Source organism: Nicotiana sylvestris, chromosome 4 (assembly GCF_000393655.2).
Source record: "Nicotiana sylvestris chromosome 4, ASM39365v2, whole genome shotgun sequence".
NCBI lineage: Eukaryota > Viridiplantae > Streptophyta > Magnoliopsida > Solanales > Solanaceae > Nicotiana > Nicotiana sylvestris.
This window is the reverse complement of record NC_091060.1, coordinates 99,518,711-99,529,472: the sequence shown is the minus strand read 5'-3', so window position 1 is coordinate 99,529,472 and position 10,762 is coordinate 99,518,711. Positions and strand designations below refer to the sequence as shown.

At 36.6% G+C, this 10,762-nt stretch overlaps 1 protein-coding gene across 1 annotated transcript; it reads right to left on the bottom strand.

Moving 5' to 3' along the window:
• Positions 1 to 451: 451 nt before the first annotated feature.
• On the bottom strand, positions 452 to 2,629 carry LOC104231238 (glutathione S-transferase TCHQD). The gene is made up of 3 exons (XM_009784193.2): positions 2,475 to 2,629; positions 1,317 to 1,566; positions 452 to 1,157 (listed from the first exon to the last, which is right to left on the bottom strand). The coding sequence occupies exons 2-3, from the start codon at positions 1,523 to 1,525 to the stop codon at positions 560 to 562; spliced, it is 807 nt and encodes a 268-aa protein (XP_009782495.1). The 5' UTR covers positions 1,526 to 1,566; positions 2,475 to 2,629; the 3' UTR covers positions 452 to 559.
• Positions 2,630 to 10,762: the final 8,133 nt, after the last annotated feature.

Here is a 10,762-nt window from a genome sequence, read left to right as displayed (position 1 = left end):
ACTTGCAGCTGGGCTAACTTGATTAGATATTGTTCTTTCATGCATCCTTGAAGAAGAGCATCAGGTAGATAAAACCTTCGATGAAGTGCACTAGTCAGCATATCAAGATGTTTCTATATTGCTAGAACTTGATCAGACCAGAATATTTTAGTCCCATAGTTGCTACGTACGTAGCTCCATAAACTTACACAAAAATTGCTCTTGGCTCCACCAATTTTCAGGCATTCTTCACGATGTTCGAAAGACGTCAGACTGTCTACATGTTATATAGCAAAGAAGAATATTATAATCTCAACAATGAGCAAACTTTTGACATTTCATATCTATTAACAATTGCAAAGAACTTTCTTTTCTCCGCTACAACAAAGTGCAAATAGAAACAACGCAAAATATTAGATCATCTTAACAATTATTGCCGTTACACTATCCCTCCCCCCCCCCCCCCCCAAAAAAAAAAAAAAAAAAGAAAAGAAAAAGGAGATAGTAAACTGGACAACAAGAAAAGAGTTTAGCTGCACTATTCAAGTGATTTTCCCCCTCTGACCTGCACATTGAGCTCTCAATATTTTCGCAGCATACTTCTGATACGGATGAAACACCATGTTTTCAGCAATGTTTTCCGTCTTCTCCATCCATCAAAGTACCTGCCAATCACCTTCTTATAACTAGGTCTCTGCTTAACCAACATCCAGTAATCTGCTGTGTTTGGACGACTGTTTATGTACTCGTCTTCCAAGTTCAAGAGTTCTAATCTAGCCAGAACAGGAATGAGCACTACATCAGCTAGACTGAACTCTTCCCCTGCTAGATATGATGTTTCACCAAGTTTAACTTCTACCTCATCAAGAAGCCTTACTAGATGATCCTCGCTTCGTCTCAAAACGTCAGCATTCTTCAACTTGTCGTCAGTATCATATGCCTCTCTTAACTTGCAGTGGTATGCACTTGCTAAGTCAGGAGACTCAGCCATTCGGGCAATTATTACACGCCTCAGGAATTTCGAAACATATAACCGATACTTTTCAGGGACATGGAAAAGGGTAAAGTACATTGAGTCCCATTCTTGTATTTTATGCATCCATTCAACTACTTCTCTGCTGCTGAGGTTCAGATTGTTTCCACCAGAAGACACTTTTTCTGCAATTCTTTCGATATACCTGTGCGTGGTGAAACAGTTTAATACTCTTCCACTACAAATCTCAGAAAAAGAATCGGAAAATAAGAAAATACAAACTAAATACAAGTCTTTTTTAACTGTTCATGCTTACACTTGTATTGCTAGGAGAAAAGTGTAGCAAGGTGAAGAGAAGACTTACTGAATGATCTCAACTGTATCATATATGATGTGAGAACCATTCTGGAACACAGGAATTTTTGCACTTGGATTCATACTGAAGAAAAACGCGTCCATGTTCTTGCCCGTTAAAGGGTTCACATGATGCGACGTGTAATCAATGCCTTTCTCTTCCAAAGTAAGTCTCACCTTCTGGCTGTCCAAGGACAAAGGATGATGATATAGCTGCATGGTCTCGTAAACATAGAACGCCAATAGTGTTACACCTGCACCTGATTACAACAAAATCATCTGTTAAACAACCTCAATGTCTTAACTTTCTGTAAAACTGAAGGACAATGATAACAATCTCCTACAATAAGTTAGTAATTCTGGCTTCAAGGTGCTCATCTACTATAAAATAAGCCAAGTTAATTCAATAGGCAGATTCAACCAGAGTTACACAGATAACATATTATTGAGATAACACTGTATTTAAAACTTCATTTTGTACATACTTCCGAGTAGTTTAGTTAGTTGATTTACAGTAGCTTAGCTGTCAAGTAGTTAGCCGTCAGTTGGAAGTGGTCTTGTATCCACGTGTATATATACATCCCATTGGGATATCAGAAATACAACAATTCATTCTCTCATCTTTGAGATCCATCAATGGAGTCTCTAATCGAGAGGTGAAATTGGTTGTCCAAATGCATAAATTGACACATATCTTCTTACTCATGTTGCCTAATTCTAAAATTTCCTACGAATACGCTTACTTGTTTATTTGATCTGACAAGGCATTCTGCAATTAAATCACAGCAAAATAGGATCACTTATGCAATTGTCTAAACTTCATAAGTTATTGTCACATTCTCAGTCTACAACTTTAAGATCGCTCACTGATGCCACAAAGATGGATACACTAAGCTATTATAATTAAAAATCACTATTTTAATTTCTTTTCTCCTTATGAAAAGAGGAAGGGAAGGAGGAAAGGGACAGTGAGAATGAACCCACAACTATTGTGCAATAAAAAAGTTCAAATCAGTATCACTAAACAATAAGCTTGAATAAAAATCAGAATTCAATTATCAGAACCCACAATTTCCAGAAACTAATAGAGGAATCACAAAATAAACCCAGAAATTAGTAAATTTAACCAATTAAAAAGAAATTTTAAAGTAGCAAAAAGAGGACATACCAAAGAAACCTTATGGAATCCAGTCAGTCGAATTGGGGTCACAAAGAAAAAGAGGACAAACTCTATGAAGAACGCTTAAAAGGGGTTTATGCCTTTCTGTGGAGAGAGAGTGTGGAAGAATTTGACAACTAAGAAAAGCAGTTTTTGGAGTTACTTTTTTTCTTCGTTTTTTATGTTCTTGTTTATTCAATTAGTACTTAATCTATTCCTTATTAAATTTGAAAATAATTTAGAAAAAATTTAATTTTATCTCTCACAAGAAGCTTTTATAACCACACAAATATTCTGGATCCTTTTTGACTTATTTAGAATCACAAATTCATTTTTTTTTTATTTTTTCTTAAACTTAGTGCAATCAACGAGTTCACGTAAAATTAAAATGGAGAAAGTAATTTTTTCAAGTATGGTGCTATTAGTTTCAGTGAAAAAGGTGTGAAGAGAGAGATTAAAATAGATACTATCAAAAGTTCTAGCTTTAAATATGATATCCTTTACCCAAAATTAAAAAAATATATATACTTCATCTGTTCCAATTTAGATAAGGTAATTTGGCTCGGCAAAGAATTTAAGAAAAAATAAAAAGACTTTTGAAATTTGTGGAGTTAAAAGTTTAATGGGTAAAACCTTGGTGAGGCCATGAAATTTGTGTGATTATAAAAGCTTCTCATTAAAGATAAAATAAGTAAAAGGAAGAGTTTAAAATTAAATTATTTTTAATTATAAAAAAATATCATTCTTTTTAGAACGGACTAATAAAAAAAATGTATCAGGTACCGTCAATAAGTCTTGTGCCAGCCGACCTCTCTCACTTTTTAAATATTTGTTGTATAAAAATAGAGACTTGTATGGGGTGTGATATGTGAGGAAACTACTACTTGTCGGATTTGGCAAATTTTGTTTTGATGAAACTTAACCCAAAGAGTTCAGATCTACGAAAGTATAACTAATTTCTATGGAGTCAAACAAGAAATTTGCTAGACTTTAGCAAGCCGCTTTGAGCGCTCCTATTTGAAATATATTTAGTAAATTATTTAAAGTCACTGTCATTTTTAATTCTTTTTACTCTTCACCGAGAGATCACCGCTTTGCTTATTAGGTGATTCGAAACTGCAACCTCAGCATCTTTCTCTTTTTAATTTAAATTTACAGTCTAAATTAGAATTACATTTAAAAATTCTCTCTCGTTTTGACAGCAGTGAGAAAGTGTGCCCCTTTTTATTTAATGAATCAAGTGTGGACAAAAATACTATTCAAATTAAATCACCAGCTCTTAATTATTCGCTCAACAACACCTTACACTTATAGAGGTCGATTCGGAATTTCAACTTGATGGGTTAAATTGTTATGATTTTATCATTGAATTCATTGCACTTTTAAAATTATGATTTTAAAATATAAAAAAGAATAACAAAAAAAATTAGTGTATCCCACAAATAGAGGGTCTGGGAGGGTATTATGTATGCAACCTTACCCTACCTTATGCAGGTAGAAAGGATGTTTCTTGTAAACCCTTAGCTCTAAGCAAGCATGCAAATCACAACAATATATAGAGAGAAAAAATACAGTAGTGTAAAAGTCAGAAAAACATTAACAACAGTTGGAAAGTAGAGCAGCCAAAATACAGTTGACACTAGGTAGTAATAAAATTTTAAGCGTATGGAAAATACTAAAATACGCAACGACTAGTGAAAGCAAAAGGGGAATGTGCACTGCCTACTAGCCTTCTACCCTAATTCTCACCCTCCACGTACGCCTATCACGTGTCATGTCCTAGGTGAGCTGAAGATGTGCCATGTCAAGTCTAATCACCTCACCTCAACACTTTTTCGGCCTACCGCTGCCTTTTCTCAGACTTGCCATCGTCAATCTCTCACACCTCCTCATTGGAGCGTCCGGACACCTCCTCATCACATGCCCGAACCATTTCAACCTCGCTTCCCGCATCTTGTCATCGACGGATGCTACGCCTACCTTTTCTCGAATATCTCCATTCTTAATCATGTCTCTCATATTATGCCCACACATTCATCTCAGCATCCTCATCTCTGAAACCTTCATCTTTTGGACATGAAATTTCTTGACTGGCCAACACTCCGCTCCATAAGATATAGTTGGTCTAACCACCACCTTGTAAAACTTACCTTTAAGTCTTGCTGGCACGTTCTTATCACACATAACACCGAATAAAAGCCTTAATTTTATCCACACCGCTCCAATACGATGCGTAGCATCATCGTCAATCTCCCTATTGCCTTGGATTACTGACCCAAGGTGCTTGAAGTTGCATCTCTTAGGGATGACTTATGAATCTAGCCTCACTTCTATGTACGTTTCCTAGGTGGTATTGCTAAACTTGCACTCCAAATACTTTGTCTTAGTCCTGCTCAACTTGAAACCTTTAGACTCCAGGGTCTGTCTCCAAACCTCCAGCCTAGTATTGACCCCGACTCGTGTCTCGTCAATCAGTACTATATCATCTGCAAATAGCATACACCACGATACCTCCCCTTGGATGTGGCGCATCAATACAAGGCAAATAAAAATAGCTAAGAGATGAACCCTGGTGTAACCCCATTATGATAGAAAAGTGTTCCGAGTCACCTCTTACTGTCCTAACCCGGGTTTTGGTTCTATCATACATATCCTTAATCGCCCTAATGTAACCTATAGATACACGTTTTGCTTCCAAATATTTCTAAAAAACCTCTTTAGGGACTTTGTCGTATGCGTTTTCTAGGTCAATAAACACCATACAAATTCTTCTTCCTCTCCCTATACCGCTCCACCAATCTCTTCACCAGATGAATAGTTTCCGTCATCGATCCTCCCCCGGCATGAATCCGAATTTGTTCTCGAAAATGAACACACTCCTCCTCACCCGGGTCTCCACCATCCTCTCCCAAACCTTCATAATATGATTTAGCAACTTGATGCCTCTATAGTTGTTATAACTTTGAATATCACCATTGTTCTTGTATAACGGGACCATTGTACTCCACCTTCATTATTCGGGTATCATCGCCGTGCTAAAATGACATTAAACAACCTGGTCAACCACTCCAAACCTGCCCTACCCGCACTTTTTTAAAATTTCACCAGAATCTCGCCTAGCCTGGTCGCTTTTCCCTTGCCCATCTTGCGCATAGCCTCCTACACCTCCTTGACCTTATCACGTCGACTCTCAGAGTGCTCCAAATCACCTAGCACAATAGTCCTATCTCCCTCTTCATTCAAGAGTTTATGGAAGTATGTCTGCCATCTTCTTCTAATATGTGCCTCCTCCAATAGCATTTTATCTTCCTCGTCTTTGATGCACTTCACTTGGTCAAAGTCACAAGCCTTCTTCTCTCTCGCCTTAGCTAGACTGTGCAGCTTCTTATCCCTGTCCTTGTCCCCGAATTCTATATACAAGCATTCGAACGCTGCTGTCTTAGCCGTTGTAACCGCTAACTTTGCCTCCTTCTTCGCGGTCTTGTACCTCTCCTGATTCGCGCTCCTCTTTTACTCATCTTTACTCTCCCTTACCTTCAAATATGCCGCTTTCTTCGTCTCCACTTTCCTCTGCACGTCCTCCTTCCACCACTAGTCCTCTTTATACCCGTCACGATAATCCTTCGATACCTCTATCACCTCTCTAGATACTTCCTTAATGCAGTCTGCAGTCCTAGACCATATACTACTCGCAGTCCGATGATTTAAAACATAATACTTATTAAAATTTTAGCAATTTTACAAACATATCAAAACATCGTAAAAATTATTGGGTTCAATTAAACCCTTAACTTGGTAGCTATATTTGCCCCTGCGCACATAGCCAACGAAGGAATGTATGAAGCTGATAAAGGTTAAATGAAGACTCCATAGACATGTATAGCAAAAATAGAAAGAATTTTAGCCTATAAAATTCTAATCTACAATCAACTCTCTTCTATTTTGAATCTCACTTTCCTTGTTGATTGACAAATTGCAAAAAATCATCTATTTCAGTAGCCATAGCATTTGCAGTGCCACTGTTCCTTGTCGCAAATTCACCCTCTTTTTTTGTTTTTGATTCCACACGAGTCACATTATCTTTTTAATTCTTGTTTATAAAATTCGATCGGATTAGTATGACTTTGTGCTAGACTTATTTTACTTATATTATTTAATTATTTATAAATTTTATAGGATTGCCATGACTTTGTGCTAGACTCATTTTGCCTATATTATTCAATTGTTCATATATTCTACCGAATTTGCATGACTTTGTGCTTGTTAAATTATTCACAAAATCCTTATGAATTGATATGACTTTTGTGCTATATCCATTGTATATATATAGTTTAATTGTTTGTAAATTTTATCGGATTAGTATGGCTTTGTGCTTGTTCAATCATTCACAAAATTTACCAAATTAGCATAATTTTGTGTTATATTCATTCTATCTATATTATTTAATTGTTCAAAAATCTTAGTAGATTAGTTTGAATTTGTACTTATTTAATGGTTCACACCAGATTGACATGATTTGTGCTATATTTATTCTGTTTATCTTGTTAAATTAATCACAAATCTTATCGGATTGGCAAAATTTTGTGTTTGTTCAATTGTTCTTAATATACTGCCGAATTGACATAATTTTGCGCTTTATTCATTCTACCAGCGGAGAAGGATTATAACTACCCTTTATTATCTAAAATAAGATATATTTATCTTCCGTTTTAATTTTTTTATTAAAAGTACTCCAACCCTTGTACTTCGGGGTATAAATTTCCCCTAAGGTGTTAAATCCTCATTCAAAACTTTAAAAAGCTATATGGCACGACCTAATTACACGTAAAAGACCATCCCACTTTCTATTTAAGCAACCCGACCCAACATATTTACCCGCCCCACCCGACCCCCCTCATATGTTCCTGTCCCACCTGAATCCCCACTCGAAGGAATCACAACAACAACAACAACAACGACTCAGTATAATCCCACAAGTGGGGTCTGGGGAGGGTAATATGTACGCAGACCTTACCCCTACCCCGAAGGGTAGAGAGGCTGTTTCCAGGAGACCTTCGACTCAAAAAGCAATAGGAGATGATATATTAGTACCATAAAAATGCGTATTAAAAATAACAACAATATATAAGAGATATGAAATATGAAATACAGAATACGAAATACGAAATAGATGGCTGGTATAATACAACTAGAAGGTAAAGCCCTGCGTCAATAGACGACCAATGACATTCCTAGTCTAACTCCTAACTGGATAGTCTCACTCTATTGTGCTGTAGAAATATTCACACTCTCCCCTAACCTACAACCTTAATGTTCGACACTCGAAGGAATCACCTGACCTTCAATTTATCAACAATGTTGGTCTCAAAATCTAACCACCAATTTTCTTTTTCAAGTTCAATAAGTGATTCTCACTCAATTTTCTATCTTCAAAACACCAGAGATCTTAAATCTCAAAACTCAATTGTCATACCAAATTTCAAAGGTTGCAATGATGGTGGTTTCAGTTTCTAATTTTTCTCTCCTTTAAATACAAACTCGCAGCAACAATTACTTCGCAAAAGAGAGTTGTGAGTTTCAACCCAAAAATTGAAGGCTGTACTCTTTTTCCTCAATAAGTTCTTCGTCTTTGCTTCAAAATTTTCGGTCCAAACTCAACCAAAATCGTAACCACAACTTCTCAATATTAATCCCAACAAACCCCAGCCACCAGTTTTGCTCAAACTTTATCAAATCACAATATTCATTTTATGTTTGCAAGCTTTCTTATAAATCATTTAATAGTGATTTTTTATTTTTTCAAATCTTTGAATACCAGTGTTGTTCTTCTCGGTTTAAGCTCCAATACTTAGTTTTTTCACTCGTTTCGGTAGGAAATAAGCAACAAGTTCATGCTCTTGTGTCCTGTTTTGTCAACGATTCCAACTTCGACTCGTATGAAGTTTATATGTATTGTTCAACAAGGTATTTTTTAAATTTACAATTTCTTTTTCGATCAAACCATCATAAATTTATGCTAAATAATCTTAAATTTAAAATAAAGCCCACCCACCAACATAGATGATCCCCAATCACCAATTGAGTTAAACAACACCAAACCAAAAAGATCCATTGAAAAATGCTATGGTTAGAGAGGGAATTAAAGATATTTTATTATTCTAATAAAGCTTCAGTAATAAAGCTCTTCTGATAGCTTTATTTCTATTCTGATAACAAAATATGGAAGAAGTACAGATAATCTTTTTATACATTGGTCTTTGTTATTCACGAGAACTTGTACCGATCTTCTTCTTTTGGACAAGCAATAGGTGATTAAAACATCAACCTTGGAAGATCATCTGCAAATAGCATACATTACGATACCTCTCCTTGGATGTGGCCAGTGGCGAAGCCAAAATTTCATTTAGGGTGTTCAAACTTGAAATAAGTAAAAAAAATTCAGATAAATGGTGTTCAATATATGTTATATACCATTAAAATCTAATATTTTACATATATATACAGTGTAATTTTTCGACGAAGGGTGATCAGTTGACCACCCTTAGCTCTATGTACCTTCGCCACTGGATGTGGCGCATCAATACATCCATCACCAAGGCAAATAAAAACAGACTAAGAGCTGAACCCTGGAGTAACCCCATCATGACAGAAAAGTGTCCCGAGTCACCTCTTACTATCCTAACCCGAGTTTTGGTTCCATCAGACGTATCCTTAATCGCCCTAATGTAAGCTATAGATACACTTTTTGCCTCCAAATATTTCCATAAAACCTCTCAAGGGACTTTGTCGTTTGCTTTTTCTAGGTTAATAAACACCATACAAATTCTTCTTCCTCTCCCTATACTGCTCCACCAATCTCCTTACAAGATGAATGGTTTTCGTCGTTGATCCCCCTGGCATGAATCCGAATTGGTTCTCGAAAATGGGCACACTCCTCCTTATCCGGGCCTCCACCATCCTCTCCCAAACCTTCATAATATGGTTTAACAACTTGATGCCCCTATAGTTGTTACAATTTTGAATATCACCCTTGTTCTTGTATAACGGGACCATTGTACTCCACCTCCATTATTTGGGTATCATCACCGTGCTGAAAATAACATCAAACAACCTGGTCAACCACTCCAAACCTGTCCTACCTGCACTTTTTTAAAATTCCACCGGAATCTCGCCTGGCCTGGTCGCTTTTCCCTTGCCCATCTTATGCATAGCCTCCTCCACCTCCTTGACCTTAATAAGACTACAATACCCAAAGTCATGTCGACTCCCGGAGTGCTCCAAATCACGTAGCACAATAGTCCTATCTCTCTCTTCATTCAAGAGTTTATGGAAGTATGCCTGCCATCTTCTTCTAATATGTGCCTTCTCCAATAACATTTTACCTTCTTCGTCTTTGATGCACTTCACTTGGTCCAAGTCACGAGCCTTCCTCTCTCTCGCCCTAGCTAGTCTATTGTACAACTTCTTATCCCTGTCTTTGTCCCGGAGTTCTTTATACAAGCATTCAAACGTTGTTGTCTTAGCCGCTGTAACTGCTAACTTTGCCTCCTTCTTCGCGGTCTTGTACCTCTCCTGATTCGCGCTCCTCTTTTACTCATCTTTACTCTCTCTTACCTTCAAATATGCCACCTTCTTCGCCTCCACTTTCCTCTGCACCTCCTTATTCCACCACTTGTCCTCTTTATACCCGTCACAGTAATCCTTCGAGACCTCTAACAACTCTCTAGCTACTTTCCTAATGCAGTTCGCGGTTCTAGCCCATATACTACTCGCAGTCCGATGATTTAAAACATAATACTTATTAAAATTTTAGCAATTTTACAAACATATCAAAACATCGTAAAAATTATTGGATTCAATTAAACCCGTAGCTTGGTAGCTATATTTGCCCATGCGCGCTTAGCCAACGAAGGAATGGATGAAGCTGATAAAGGTTAAATAAGGACTCCATAGACATGTATAGCAAAAATAGAAAGAATTTTAGCCAATAAAATTCTAGACTACAATCAAGTCTCTTCTATTTTGAATCTCACTTTCCTTGTTGATTGACAAATTGCGAAAAATCATCTATTCCAGTGGCCATTGCATTTGCAGTGCCACTGTTCCTTGTCGCAAATTTACCTTTTTTTTTGTTTTTGATTCCACACGAGTCACATTATCCTTTCAATTCTTGTTTATAAAATTCTATCGGATTAGTATGACTTTGTGCTAGACTTATTTTACTTATATTATTTAATTATTTATAAATTTTATAGGATTGCCGTGACTTTGTGCTAGACTCATTTTGCCTATATTAT